Genomic DNA, 15,907 nt, shown 5'->3' with positions numbered 1-15,907 from the left:
CTCATGGTGCACTATGTTCTCTTGTGGCAGGAACTATTGGCTGCACCACAAGTGCCTGTGCCCACAGCAAGCCAGCTGCCCAATGGTATGCCCACGGTACTTGGGCAGAGCAAGCTGTTCTCTGTGCCCAATCATTCGGTGCAGGGAGTGCTGGACGGCACCACTTATCACCAGGCTCAATTGGTTGCAAAAGGTAAGCTGCTAGTCTGTTGCGTTGGTGAAGGGCATGTTGTGATCGGAGCCTTTGAGAGCTTCTTAACAGTAAATTGAGCACAAAAGACAAAAGTGATTTCAGCTCTGTTAGTAAATAACTGTTAAGTACTGCTGAGTTGCTGACTACTACTGGTGACACCGCGAGCATGAGCACCTAGTGAGATCTGTTTCATGCTACACAAGACCAATACTTTAAGGGACACTGCTCTTGAAATTTTTTTTTAATTCCTTAATTGACCTTGACGAAAGTTGCTGAGTTTATGTATATTTGTGCACAGATCTCAAATATGCTATATTTCTAGCACAATATGCAGTTTTAAAGTATCGAACATTTCATGTGCCTTGTTGGGAGCAAGATTTTTGAAAGAGCTTTAGTAGAGCATTCGTAAATGTGGGTGTGCCGTAAAAACAGAGAGAGCTTCAAAGTAAATCAACATATCACAATAATCTTGAATGAGTACTGTATGCAATAAAAGAAGAATGGGTGTTCTAAACTCACTTGGACAAAAGTCGTGTTTTTATTTGGGACATCACATGTTCCTAAACAAAGTGTGATTCCTTACAAAACGCATGTTGATTTGAGGGGATAATTTAAAGGGATATTAAAAAAAGCTTTTCTCCGAGAATCAAATATAAATGCATGGCTAGCATTTTATGCAGTCTTACGATAATCTGATCTTTCTATCATTGTGAGTGGTTGAGTACTAGTGATAGAATTACACAGAGGACATGCTAGGTTATTGGGCTAGTATACTAGGATACCCACTGGTGTCACATTCCATGTCCTGCATTTACTTTAGTATGTGAATGATTAAGGCAGTGTTGTCAACAATAACGAAGGTTTAGGCATTCTTAAAGTATTAAGGGGAGACCCTACTTCGAAACATGTTGTTTGTTTTCGGGTAGATTTTTATGGAACTTTCACAGCCTATGTATTTTTATGTGCTGATTTCAAACGTGCAATTATTGTTCTAATACAATATGTAGTTTTTAAAATGTGGAACAGTTTTTGTATTTTTAGGAGCAAGATTTATTTCTGAACTGTGAGAGTTAATAAGGAAAGCAGCATATCGCAATAACTTGGAATGTATACTGTATGCAGTAAAGCAAGAATGGATGTTCTAAACACACTTGAACAAAAGTCTGGTACGTTGAACATTTGGAAGTGAGTCAATGTGAAGCTGGGATTTCGCTCATGAAAGTTCAACGTACCATAACTGTCGTTCAATTATGCTGTCATAATTTTTGTGAAGGGCCAGTTTTCGTGCCTCATTGGTACCACTCCTTTGTTTTTCCATAACGAGGTCTTTTGCGTGAACAGTTGGGCTGCGATAGAGGTGACTTAAGCCGCTTTGCACGGCCACAGGGGCACGGAATGGTTCGAGGTCGCACCCCGGTCGTGCAGTGCTGCCCGACACAGCGTCCAGCGTCATGACCGGTTCGACAGCCACGTCACTGCCAGCCTCCATGGCGAAACAGCAGCTTTACCAGCAGGTTCTAGCTGGGCAGGTGCAAGCTCAGCTGGTGCCAACTACCCTGAAGCTTCCCTTGTTGCTCCCAAACGACGAGCGGCGTCACAGGCCACAGCAGCCACATCTAAAGGTGCCTGGTGGATCACTGCCCACGTGAAATATTGCCCGACTGCATCGTCAGTGCATTCACTTCTCTCGTGTGCCTGTGTAAATAGGTGGACAACACGGCTCAACTTGAGAGTGCGCGCGATCCGGAACAAGCTTGCGGACGACGTCACACTTCCCGCGACGGCGGGTCACGGCGAATGCCCGCCATAAAGTGCCGAACAGTAACACCCGGTACTGTGCATCTGGTGGGCCTCCGGATCCGCATCCGACGCCATGCAGCAATTGACAACCTCCGTTCAGTTGGCACCGTACCCCCCAGCCCTTCATCACGCGGTATTCCAAGGGGGAAAAAAAAATGCCGCGAATGAACTGCATCACGTGGTGAAAAAAAAGGGGGTGCCAGGGTGCATTGCCTCCGTTCGGCAACAACGGTGTGTGTTGTGGTGTTCACATCTTCGTTTGCCTTGCCATGACCAAATTGAGAGAAATATGCTAAATTGTGTGTTTGGGAAAATTAAATTGGATTCTGCGGAGTGATTTTTTTTGAAGTGACGCTGTAAGCCCACATTGCAGCAGGTAGAAACGCTCCACTTGCCGGTGAGTTATGTGCATCTTACTGTTTTTGTTGCAACCATCTTGTGGAATATCCCCTGTTTGCAAATGTGCGAGGCTTGTTCCAAAGCTTCCCCCCTTGCCATCCACATTTTTTCAGCTATGCCTTTCTCGCCCATTTATTTAATTTGTGTAATTTAACAACGTAAATCAAGAGGTGACACTTTAATGTGAGTGCACTGTGGCTGTGCTGTGAATCTTCTTTCCTTTGCAAACTTTTTGATGTATTTAACTGCAGGCCACAGTTGGTAAATTATAAGGCTCCTTGTTTAGCTTGAGCAAATCTTGCTTGCATTGCTTAAATTATTTTTTTTATTCTCTTTTGTGGAGCCTCTCTCCTAGTTGGTTCATGTTAAAGTGTGCATTCTTAAATTATTGTTTCATGCATGTAATGCAATTTGCTACTGTTACAGTATGTCTCAGTGGAAATTGTGGTTTGCATTTAAGAACAAAATCAAATTCAAGTGAAAGGAATGAATCATAAGGATCAGTCAATCGAAAACACTATCAAGGAGCCTAAATTTGAAAATATAATTACGAGGGTCTTCGTACTTGTGCCTTGAATGTAATTCTGGGATGTGCTTTCTGGAATGTGTGGCAATTACCATAGAAGTTTTGCTTTTCTGAGATTGTGCTTTATAGAAGAGACCAGCTGCGTTCACCACCACCATTCTGTCGTACCTGACTTGGAACAAACAAGTATTCTTAGTAAAAGTTGTATGCCTGCTGCTAGAAGGTTGCGTGCTTTAACAAATGTAGATTTTTGATCTGATTTTAGAGCACTGCAGCGGCTTGCTCTTCGACGCACTCATACTGGATTCATGCATCTATGAACAGCTCTTTTTAGCACTTGTATTGGAAACCCTAAGAAATGGAGCAGTGATGGTGAATTTTGCTTACTTTATTCAAGTGCACTTGTAAACATTTAATATCATTTTCTTCACATCGTAGATAGGTACCTTTCTGCGCTGTATACAGTAAATAACTCTGGTTCAAGGAAGGGGGGTCAGTGTTAACGCTTATAAGTAGTCTGTACGCTGGTGTTTCTGTTTATGCAGAATCTGTCATCCTTATTTAATAACGGGACTTCCATCATGCCTACTGGTAATGGTGAGCCAAAATCGCGCCAATGACACTTCGTCAACTCATGGCCTGGCATCGTGCCCATCTCACCACGAATACCAATTTGCAGCATCCACAGCTAATGATCAAAGCCCGCTGTTTGCAACCAACTCGGCGGCATGCACTTAATTCAACCTACATCACGTGTACATTTTCAAAAATGAGGGGGAGGGAGAGCAAAGCTAGCATAACTACGCTTCGAGAGACCACTTGTTGATTGTATATATGTACATAGAACCTAGCTCAATGGCCCAAGACGTATAATTGGCTAGTCTGTTTTTGTGCAGGAAATCAACAGCGCTCTGAAAGTGCTGTCAACAACCGTTTGCTCATTTTGTTAGTTTTCGAACCTTTTCTGCCACACTCCTAACGTTAAAATATTTTCTGCCATACGCACTGCTTGGAGTACATATGTCTAAGGTCAGTCATTCATGCTTCCGTTGTAGATTGCAGCCCCTCTACGTCTCCACAACACGTTGAGGAATCATTGGCTCCAAGCACATTTACGTATTTCTACCTCTTGTAAAGATTACCGTACAATTTTTGAAATGTATAGATGTTTACATACATTGCGTATTACAAATACTGCCTTACAGACTAACAAGCAGTGCTATTGCATGTCCCAAAAGGCAGATCACTACAGCTTCTTTCCCTAGGATTCTCAAAGAAACATTGCTGCTGGGAGTGTGTGTGTTGACAGTTTTTGAACTTGCAAGGTTGTTGGTGAAAGTTTGTTGTTGTTTGACTGATCATGTCGCCAAAGGCCCACGTACAAGGTTTCTTTTGTTACCTTGCTTGCTTTGCAGGTGCAAACAACATGCAAAAATAGAAAGCTTTACCGTGTTCTGCATAACCTGTTACAAAGCTGTAAGGTGCTTTCAACATGTCTTTTTTTTTTTTTCCATAAAGCATGAAGGAGTCTATGAATTGGCATAATAGGTCGTATTGAGGGATTTATTGCTGTAATTTTTCATGTTGCTGTCTCTAGATTTGTAATCAACATTGGCAGTTGCTACCGTGCACAAATCTGACTGTGCAGAAGCGTTTGGTGGCCTCGTGAAACACATTTTCAAATTAGTTTCAGTGTGGTCTTGCGTACTGTCTGCCGTGTCTTACAGTTGCATTTTAGTCCTAGCCATAATATTTTGCATGGTTGCAGATCAGAGTGGGCACCCACCACGAAATGCATTTTTTTGGCTATGGTAACAGTGGTGTTATCGTGCCACATGAAATTGGCATGCTGACATTCGGCAGATAGTGCGTCGAAAGGGTGTTGCAAATGTGTTTCATGTAGGTACCCCCCCCCAAAAAAAGTGAGCAATCGGGCATTGTAATATGCATGAGGGTCGTGTTACACGTCCATGTTGTTGACATTTCTTCATCCTCTCCAATTTGTGGAGCAGGAACTTGAGATCTTCCACACCTGCCCCAGGGAAGCCTCTCTAATAAGCTTGCATACTCATGACAGAGGTAATTACTTGTGCCATCCCAGTGCAGTTTATCTGGCCTCATGTGCCTCCACACTTTGCCCAAGTTGAGGATTCGAAAACAAATTGCCTGAAGAAACACTGTAATGAGAACAAATTGAGTAACTGAAGAAACAAAAGTTGCAAATGTCGTATTCCAGTGGATGCAGATTAAAACTTACCAATTGACATAAATTTGGACAAATTTGCAAGAAGAATGGCAGAGCTGCACAGTATCTGCATGGGGAAATGCACAGACAAATACCTCTCCACTCTTATGCCATTGCAAGTACATCACTTCACACATTATGCATCGTCTTGCCAGTGGAACTTGGCTCACAAATGTTTTTGTTTGAGATGTTAACATTCCAAAGTTTTTTCTCATTGTGAAGAGGAGAGAGAGCAGTTTGTTAAAGAACGCCAAATGTGTGTTACCTTGTTAGGATCAACAAGGGCCAGCTGTCAAATGTATTGTTTTTTTTTTTTTCTTTTTCTATCATTCTGCGTGGTAGCTTTCATAGACGTTGGGAACATAGGTTGGCTTGGCTTTGGCTGTCATTGAAGTTGTGAGCTGCTTGTGAAGGTTGAGATTGGGTAAAGGAGAAAGCCTCCTTTCTCTGTGTGTGTCTTAATGTGCAGCAGGCATCTGCTATGAACGTGCCGGTGTGCATTTTTTGTGCCCATGCTGTGATTGCGTGTGACTGGAGAAGAGGTCTTGTTTTTTTGTTGTTTTTTACTGTGATACATGTGTGCTGAACAAGGGAAAGAGCGTGTATTAGCGGAAAGGGGGACGCACGTCTCCGAGGTGAGGGAAAGACGAAAGCTTTCCCGGAATATTTCTGAACGATGCATAATTTTGTACCACAGAGGAGGAACGGCTCTGCTTTTGATACAAAGCTTGTGAAAAAAATATATATATAACTGTATTTATTAGGGCTGCTCGACGTTTTTATGCAAGTTTTAAGAAGGGTCGTGATACACAGACCGCCGTGCGCACGCAGCAGGTGAAGATTTGCCTTTTTTTTTTTTCTCTACCCCTCTCACGCCGTCTATGATGATGCAGCGTTTTTCTAGTCATCATATTAAAAACAGTAGTCTCTGGAAGTGTTTGTCTAAGTTCTGCGAGGGTGTTACCTTCCCAAACGAACTGAAAAGATTGTTTTTGCTGCTTTTGACGGGAGGCGGCATCATAGTGGGTCTACGAGAGAAAGTTGACGATGTGTGTGCATGTGTGTGTGTGTTGTACATGTGTAAAAAATTGTCCTGTTGCATTTAGAGCAAGACAAGCCGCAGCTGTCAGCCTTCCCCGGCTGTGTTTCGGAAAAAAGAAAGTCCTCCCCATCAATTATCGCAGTGTACTTTTTTGTCATTTATTTCAAACAACGAACATCGATCAACTTCTCTGTCATGTCTAAAAAAGAGGTTTCTGGGTATTTCTCATTTGCTGTTCCTGCCATGAGCATTGTTTGAAGTTTGGTGTGTAACATACAACACTTTGGTAACACTGACACACAAGGCCTTTTGTATATGCTGTACATATAAATAAAAAGCTATTTATCTATATATATGCCCTACAAGTAACGTCTTCTGTTCATATTGTTCATGGACTTTCTCACTGACATCTTGTTTGGATTGGCACACTGCACAGAGAAGCACACGAAGTATGCTGCATACTTCTAACCTGAATAAAAAAGTCGCCCGCATCTTCCCACGGGGGAAACTCGAGTAAATGCGTCGCAGAGTGGTGGGGGTATCGCGTGAATGTTGCGTAATTGGGTATGGTTTGGAAATGATTAATTGCTACACGATGTGCACACCAAGTAAGACTTGAACGGCTCCAGCGTGCACGAAGTTCCGGGTCCGCAGCTCGCTTCAAACGCTTGCGTTCAGTGTCGTATGCTCGTCTCTTCGCAGCCTTGTCTTCTGCGTTGCTTGCTGTTGTTGACGTCGACGACGGTGAGGGTGGGGTAACATTGCCTTCGAGTGGTGGGACACTGATTGAAAGTACTGTTGCTTCCATCGCATCTACTCGAGTCAAGGAAAGCGTCAAGTCAAGCGAAAGCCTAGTAAAGACGCCCTTGACTGAATTGCGAACGCGCGCTCCGCCGCTTATTTTCACGCCGCCCGCGTTTGAGGGAGAAGAGGGAGGGAGGAAGAGGAGAGGCTTGCTGCCGGCACGAGACGAGCCGAGCATGCACAGTGGGGGTGTGGACGGCGCCACCGACGCCGCAGGTGCAACTAAGAAAGGCTCCGCATTTAAAATTTTCCCGAATATTCAGCCTCGGACGGAAATGCGGTTAGAGGTGAACATTCGGACAAATTTGAATATTCAAACAAGTAACGACTTAAGAGTGTTACGCATTCTTACTAAATGCAGAGCATTTCTTTGTGAACCAAAGGCACTTGGACCATTTCTATCTATCTAGTCGCCTATGTCTAGGTGCTGTCATGGTCATCTCCTTAACTTTGGTATGTAACAAAATTGGCATAGGAGGACATGATTTTATGAGTCATATGACTGACAGGTCACGACATATGTGACATGCCTGTTCCTTGTGTCATGAAACCCTTTCTCCTGTCATGTGATGCATACCCGCGTACAACGGCCCGTGGTGTGTGGGTATACAGCACAAGTGATTCGCAGTCTTATCAACCCAGGTGCAGTGAACATAGTAAATGGAAAACTTATTGATTATAAGGTTTCCGGGCAAGTGGGTTGGGTCCTCTGTCTAGGGCTCCACTGCCATTGAAAAGCGAGTTGGGTCACACATTGCATGGGTTAAAAAAGAGAAAGACATACTATCTGTTATAGTTGGAGATTTTAAAAGGGCCCTGCAACACTTGTCCAGGTAACCATTGAATGGCTTCATTAAAGGAGATTATTGCCTCACGAATCAACTGCTGCAAAAATTTTAAGAATCCGTCAAGTACAAGCGGAGTTGGAGATTTGTCACACGCTGTAATTGTTTTCTCTCCTCTCTCCTCCCTACGAGCTTGCTGGAAGCTAAGCAGGGAGGGATGACACGGGTAAAGAAGTTATGTCACGCGCGTGTCATGGCCTTGAGCACTTTTTCTTTTTTCTTCGAATGCGCGGCTTAATTCCAGTGTGATTGCACGCACGTGGCGACCTCTCGCGTCAGCCGCAGTAACTATGAAGCTCACGACGCTCAAATCAGCCAATGGCCATAAATTTGGGTATGTGGCATAATTTGTAGAAAGAAGAGGGAACGATTTCTAGCTGACTTTACGAATTGTAAATTCCAGGCCGCATGCTGCGCTATAACGTCTGCTGGCTCGCATGTTCTCAGGAGCCTAGACTACCGATCGGCAGCTTTATCTGACCATGCTGACGAAGTGTTGTAGGGCCCCTTTAACAGATGTGCTGCAACGACCCTGGGCCAACAACCACGCGGTACAGATCGTAAATAAATGTACAGTGGAATCTTGTTGATATGATTCTGCATAAGACGTTTTTTGGCTTAATACATTGTTTTTTTTATTCCCAGCCAACATCCCTTGGAAATAATCCATTTTCATGCATTTAATAAGATCACATTCTTGCCCAAAATTGGACAATACGACCTCAAAGGTGGATCTTGGCCGATATGGCTAGAAATCCTGCGTTTGTTCTTCAGTATACTAGCTCAAACCACATTCCAACAAGCCGCAATGTGCACGTTGCAGAGCCGCTGAGGCCGCAGCAGCGTCGGTTTTGCGACGAAAGGATCCCTGCCAGGCGTAGCTGCTGCGTCTAATGATGACGATGCGGCAAGCGAAGAATTTCAGAAGAATTCAGAATCGTACTTTTCAAAAGATTTTACTCCTAGACGTTGAAAAGAAAAAAGTGCAGCGCAAATTGACCAGATACTTCAATATGGCTTAATAAAAGTGGGTTGCTGACGGTGTGTGCATGCTTTCTTTGTTTAACCTCTTTAATTAATACGATTTTTGCATAATATGTTTATTTTCCGGTTCCTGTGAGAAACGTATAGAGATTATGGTGGCTGCTGCCCAACATAAGTTGTGGTGTTGGTGCTTTTCAAACGCGTCACATTGTGGTTGCAGTGTTGGCTATCCGCTTTATAACAATGTAATAAACATTATGTATGTACTCCTACTACTCAACAAGCTACAGTGCGGCATTGCTCATCCCCGCATGAATATACGAATTGTGCTTGCACTTTGTTTCGATAAAAGTGATGTCTGTGCTGCAACGCAAGTGCTGACATTAGATCGGACCATAAGCTACCCTGGCGCCAGTACAGTAGACATGCCTGGCAAGCCCACGATTTGCGCACACTACTCAATACGTCAATTCACCTTGTAACATTTGGCTCCAGTCCAAACAATTCGGCTTAGGCAGCTACTTGCTGACTGCTTCATATGAAACCGGTTCCTACATTGTCCAAGATCTGCTGGAATATTGTTTCCTTAAAGAAGTGGAAACTTGGGAAGTTGCATGAGAGGGCAAACAACTTGTCTGCAAGATTTGCATGGTTTCCTGTTGCATGCAGTGAAATACGTACCATTTTGTATGCATGCTTGCAGTAGCATTTTCTGCAGATTAGCAAAGGTGGCTGCTAGATGGAGCAGTGTATCCAAAGGGAAGCACGAGAGAGGAGCTTAGCTGCAGTACACACCACGTGTGAAACTTTTCAGTGGTGTGCCCTTCCATTACCACTTGGCAATTGGTCGAAATATTCACTGGAAAACTATCCCATTCTGTTTCTGTTCCGCATCTGCCAATACCACATGGTAATTCGTTGAAATATTCTGGGGCAATGCCCACTGCGCTCGTTGATCATGGCATGCAATAAAAGCCATAAAAACATGCGATCACATTAATGTGCCAAACAAAGCGCAGTGAATTACGGGGACTTTCACGAATAGTTTTGCATATTTCCTTTTGTTGCATGCTCACGTCCTCACTTTTGGGAGCCAGAGTTTCTTGCTTGCTTGATCCTCTTCTACTGGCTCTTACCCACAAAGGGGGATTGGCCATGAAACCGGCGGTAAACATTACATGGAAATTTAGAATTTAGACAAAAGTAATTGAATTAATCGGGCTACAAGCGAGTATTGAAAATAAAATAAGAATCTTTGGGTTATGTGCCAATAGAATGAGGAAAGAACCTTAATATCGAAAATAATCAATTAGAGAAAAGAATTATAAAATACCAAATTGCAATAAGAAATGACTTAATAAGGAACTCTTCTTGTGTCTCGAAGAAATTCGCAGACAGCTATGCAAACGTTCCTGTTGCTGTGGCCCAGAGAAGACGCCCCAAGGGAAAGAATATTTGCAGAATCTAGAGGAATGTTCAAATTTCTCAATAAATATTCGAAATGTTTTTTCCTGTGACTGGAGAAACGACGGCAATGTATTAAAAAGTCATCAATGTTTTCAGGCTCTTGACATAAAAAGCAAAGAGGGGACGGAACCAGACCAGCCCTGTGTAAATAAAAATTTAGAGGAGGAATATGGCATCGAAGTTTAGTAAGGGCCACCTCCAATTTACGAGAGGGACACCATTTCTTGTTCCAAGGAAAAGAAAGGTGACCATATTCTTGCTGTGGTAATCTTGCTTTCATGGAATCCTGATGTAATGCGTATTCAGTTCAGATTATAATAAGTGGATTTTGGCTTTTTTTTCACCAAGTCGCTTGTGTAACTTTCCACTCGCTTGTCATGTTTTATGGCCCATTCACTTTTTTCCTACAAATATGGTTATTTGAGTGCTCATCACATTCACTCACGTTGCTCATGTGCTGGCAAGCACATTTACATTGAACTGAAAGACACTACCCTGGAGACTATGTTAAAAAAATGTGAGAAGCTCAATCCTCAGCTCATCGTGCTGCAGCATGGGAATCACAACACCGGCGGCATTTGGATCCAGCATGCTTGGCCAAAGAAGCGGCAGCCAAGATACGTTGACAGGCAGATCCGGAATGCGCGCAAAGCTTGCCCCTCTGAATGTGTTGAAATCCCTGTCCCTGAGCCCACCATCCTTCACTCCCTCTCTTAGCTCTGGGCGTCCGCGGTTATGCGAGGCTGCTAGGCAATGCTAGGCATGATGAAACGAGGCTCTGTGCATGCGTGGCCTGCATCAGACCAGCTGCGGCGCGGCAGAACTCTGTTGCACGCGGTGTCTGCGTTGGTAGGCGTGGCTTGGCTCTGCCCATGCGCGGTTATGCCAGGTGTTGCCCAGCTGCAGCACGGCTGGTTGCTAGGCAACGTGAGGCGAGGTTTTTGGGTGACGACAGACATTTTACGCCGAGCTAGAACGGCTTCACTGTTAAACTTAAATATGTGCTTTCACTTATAGTTACACACGTTTTCGCTGTACAAAATGAGGTTATTCTTTTACCTTCCCTTCATATTCGTGTGACATTTATTATTTAAACATATTAATCTTATGCATCTTATGGGCTTCCTCGCAAAAATTGCGCCACTTTATGGGGGGTTTTGGGATTATAATAGTTAGCTCAGCAGTACCTGACACCTCTGCGGGAACTGTTGTCATGCACTGACTGGCCCGGCAAACCAGACTGCCTTTCCAGGGAAACTTGCAAAGAAGACACGTTCACACCTGCACACTTACTTCACAGTGCCTTGTGAGAGAGGCTTTTATTGAAAGAGAGAGAGAGAGAGTGGGTGGAAGGAACTATGTACACTGGCAACATAGTACGTGCCGGTGGCACCCCCGCTGTGCAGACGGCATTCCCTTCAGCACGATGATGGCCGCCGCCTCTCGGCATCAGCTTGATGTCGGCTGTTCATTCAGCAGCTCAGAATGGCAGGAAGGCGTGGCAATGCATTTGTGCTCCGTTGCCTCCATGGCCTTGGACGAGGGGGAACAGTGGTCGTCTCTCGGTGTTCACTCAGCGCTTCCTGTGGCACGATGCGTCGAAGACAAAAGGAAAAAGAGGCTCTGTAGTTGGGTAAAACTTCAGAAGTCAAATGCTCACAAGCCTGCATCAGTGAGCGCACGCTATAGACCAGCGGACCTTTCGATAGTGGCCCAGTCCGCACAAGACTGTCTTCGCTCCATATTTTATTTTCTTAATAAGTGTGTTCACAAGCTACAGAGACTTGACTGGTGTCAAACATTCTTTTCACGAGGCACCCCATGCGGCTGCCATGTGTTGAAGCATGACTGCGGAACTCTACATTTCAGAAGCAGCGTCCAGATGTTAGTCATTCAGGCTATCAGTATCGATATGTTTCTCGAAACCTAGCTTCAACCCCTTTCAGAAATGACCCATATATAAGATATGGGAAAGGCATTCTTTCAAATGGCAATGTTAGCTGACATTTAGTTCTTCCCCATCTGGGCACGGGCTCTCCTACCTTCTTAAGGGGGGACATGGCACTTAAAAAAAAAGTTTTTTATTTCTTAATCGATTTTGATGAAACTTTCTGAGTTTATGTATATTTGAGCACTAATTTCAAATATGCAATTATTTTTCTAGTATGATGTGTAGTTTTTAAAATACAAGATATTTCATGTGCCTTTTGGGGAGCAAGATTTTTTCTAAACTGAGTTAGTTACAAAGTAAATCAGCATATCACAATAATCTGCAATCGGAACTGTGTGCAGTGCAACAAAAATTGGTGTTCTAAACCCATTAGAACAAAAGTTATGGTATGTTGAACATTCACTAATGAAATTCTAGCTTGAAATCGACTCACTCGCGAATGTTCAACATACCATAACTTTCATTCAAATGGGTTTAGAGCATCCATTTTTGCTGCACTGCACACAGTTCCGATTGCAGATTATCGTGACATGCTGATTTACTTTGTAACGCAGTCAGTTTAGAAATAATCTTGCTCCCCAAAAGGTACATGAAATATTTTGTATTTTAAAAACTACACAATATACTAGAAAAGTAATTGCATATTTGAAATCAGCACATAAATATACATAAACTCAGAAAGTTTCATCAAGATCGATCAAGAAATAAAAACTTTTTTTAAGAGCAGTGTCCCCCCTTAAGCTCATATCCGACTATGGCTCGAAAGCGTCAAAATTATGTAAGCATAATATATGAAAAAAAGGGAGAATTGATTGAGAGGCTTATTTCATTAAACACAACTGCATAAAGCCAAGCGATAATGAACATCCCCAGAGTCACGCATACATAAATAGCCAAGAAAGTGGACGGCGGAATGACTGCCACCCCAGCACAGTTGGCAGTGCATCAGTAGCGTAATGCAAAAGCAGTGGGTTCGTACCCCATTACATACCTGCCAAGTCTCCCGGATTACCCAGGAGACTCCCGGATTTTGAACGTTTCTCCCGGTTGTACGGGTCATAGGAAAATCTTCCGGAAATCTAGTTTTGCCCCGCGCGTCCAGTGCATTGCGCGCCCCGTGCGTCACGGTGACGCGAGGTGGGACGTTTCGCGTACAGATGCGCTACACGCAATTTAGAAATTGATCCTAAATGTGTTATAGGTTATATCAGCCGTTAATATTTCGTAGATGATGCGTTTGTGTACACAAAAATCTATCCCACAAGTTATCTCGCCTTCAAAATTTTGTGTCACTACTGCTTTAAGTGGAGAGCCCAGCACTTAAAAGGGTAGCCGTTACCGATGTCTGTCGAGATAGCGTGTTCGCCAGCGCTCGCGACCGTCCCCGTCTCAACGGCGCCCCTTATGGTCCCTTGCCCGACGAAATAACTGGTAAGCAAGCGACGACAGGCCTCGCACGCGGAGCGATGTTATCGCATGCGCCCTTCGCGCGACGGTGACGGCCGGGTCGTTTCATCTCTGCTTCAACCGCGTTCGTCCCTAGCGCTAGCGCGCATTTACTCGCACGTGAAACAGACGATGCGTAAGCGATGTTATCGGTTTGGACTCTGTACAGGTCAGCGGCGAGCGCAAAATCCCACTGACAGTGTCCATATAATTGCTATCGCAGTACCCCCACCCCCCCGCGGTCGGCATACTTCATACCCCCCTCGTTGAGTAGATCTCCCGGATTCCGTATCTCCAAACTTGGCAGGTATGCCATTAGTGGCAAACTGCTTCCTTCCGTCCACTTTTATTTTGCTTTATCCCATAATTATTAGGCTACAAAGTGAATTATTAAGCTACCAAGCTAAAAATGATGCCCCCTATGCTTTCCTTGGCTTCGTTATCTGTTAAAGGGGTACTGACACCATTTTTCGAAGCTGAGTTTACTCTGTCATACAAATCTCCTGTATGCGGAGACGGCTCTGAGCAAGTGCGAAGCTCAGGCAATGCTGATAAGATATTTTATTTTGATGATAAAGTCAATTTTTCCTTGGTGCGCCTACTGACATCGACACTAGCTTGACGTCAGGCTACAGTACTAATTCTGGTGACTTCACGCAGCAGTCTGGCTAGTTGTGATGACGTAAGGTGCCAAAACTTCCAATATGGCCAGTCGTGCGCCACCAAAAGATTCAAAACGGCCGCTTGTGAATCACCAACGGAGCCACAGTGCGGAGCGGCTGTGGAAACGTCACGATATCTTGCACGAGCACGTGACATGAAGCTCATACAGTGTTGTGACACCAGGGTACAGTAGGAACCGAAACTAGCTTTTAAAAACATACTGTAATTACTTTTTCAGGGTGCACTCACACTTAGCAGTACACTTTCTAGGCTCTTGAGGGCTTGGCCTTTCATCTGACGAAAGAAACCGGCAACTGAAAATTTTCATGTCAGTACTCCTTTAACTTTCGCATCTCGCATCTTTTTTTTTACTCTTTAACTGCTTTCTGCCATCATGCAATTTATTGATACTGACAAATGACTAATAGGAGGTCCCCCTGACAGTTTTGTAACTCTGGGACCTCTTTCTGTACTAATGGTGAATAAAGAATTGAAAAAAAAAAAAAAAAGAACTTTATATGGCTGCACATAAGCGTAATGACTACTAAGTTCTGGGAATACAGGACGGGGTCCAATGCCGGAAAACACTGATTAAAACACTCGAAATATTTGCAGAGTAAAGCTAAAAAGAAGGAGCGTCACTGTAAGCAGAAGTATTCCAGGCACTCTAAAAATAAATCTTACTTTTTTCCTTTTTGCATGCTACTAACTTAAAAGTTGGTAAGCAGTAAAGACAATGTGCCACATCTGCGCAATGGGTTACGGGGAACTGCACAGTGCAGATCTCCAGATTAACTTTAACCATCCCAAATCCTCTAAAGTGCACTTGAAGCACAGTACACAAGCATTTTTGCGTCTTGCCCACACTAGAATACAACCCACCACGTGCAAAAATTGAAACCCATGACCTCACATTTGGCAGCAGAATACTGTAGCCAATGATCATCGTGGTTACGATAGCTAAAACTTGCCAGTACGAGCGTGCTTCTCTTCCACAACACAATACAACATGTACAGTCGCGCTCAGTATGACTTGCAACGCAGGAGCGCGCGGCCTCACGAGCTCAAAGACTGCGCATGGTTTCAACTTGCCCTTATTTTATGAAATAAACGCCGTTCTCGTGATTGGAGATGATCCCCATTACAGAAAATATCATATGGTTTTGTAAATAGGTGGCCTTGAAGCCATGCGCAATCTTTGATCTCGTGAGGCCACGTGCTCCTGTGTTGCAAGTCATATTGAGCACGACTGTACATATCACAGCAACAAATTACAGTAGAACCCCGCTGATACGTTTTTGAAGGGACCGCAGGAAATAAACGTAAGAGACGGGAAACGTAAGAGACGAAAAACAGGAAAAACGGCAAAATATTTAGTGGTATGAATTTTATTTCAATTCTTACGAGCAGCACGAAAATTGGCGCGCTCAGCCGCGATCTAGTCGATGGATAGAAACGCGGAGCTTAGGACGGCCTCATCCACAGAAATGTAATCAACGTATGTGACTTTTTTAACACCAACAGCTGTAGGCATGAAAGAAC

The 15,907-nt window shown here is 43.9% G+C and overlaps 2 protein-coding genes across 5 annotated transcripts in view; one reads left to right on the top strand and one right to left on the bottom strand.

The window, feature by feature from the left end:
* LOC119396579 (ataxin-7-like protein 1) overlaps positions 1 to 6,570 on the top strand; it is a 28,197-nt gene extending 21,627 nt beyond the window's left edge. For both annotated transcript variants that reach the window (XM_037663854.2, XM_037663853.2), the window contains exons 12-13: positions 31 to 193; positions 1,580 to 6,570. In XM_037663854.2, the coding sequence (XP_037519782.1) occupies positions 31 to 193; positions 1,580 to 1,842 (426 nt within the window). In that variant the 3' untranslated portion in view covers positions 1,843 to 6,570. The remainder of the gene's footprint in view (positions 1 to 30; positions 194 to 1,579) is intronic.
* A 5,069-nt stretch (positions 6,571 to 11,639) lies between these two features.
* The window catches only part of LOC119396578 (regulator of nonsense transcripts 2), a 39,649-nt gene continuing 35,381 nt past the window's right edge, over positions 11,640 to 15,907 (bottom strand). For all 3 annotated transcript variants that reach the window (XM_037663851.2, XM_049417146.1, XM_049417147.1), the window contains exon 39: positions 11,640 to 11,888. In XM_037663851.2, the coding sequence (XP_037519779.1) occupies positions 11,879 to 11,888 (10 nt within the window). In that variant the 3' untranslated portion in view covers positions 11,640 to 11,878. The remainder of the gene's footprint in view (positions 11,889 to 15,907) is intronic.

This window comes from Rhipicephalus sanguineus, chromosome 6 (genome assembly GCF_013339695.2).
Source record: "Rhipicephalus sanguineus isolate Rsan-2018 chromosome 6, BIME_Rsan_1.4, whole genome shotgun sequence".
NCBI classification, from domain to species: Eukaryota; Metazoa; Arthropoda; class Arachnida; order Ixodida; family Ixodidae; genus Rhipicephalus; species Rhipicephalus sanguineus.
Note: the sequence above shows the minus strand (reverse complement) of the source record. Positions and strands in the feature narration are given on the sequence as shown.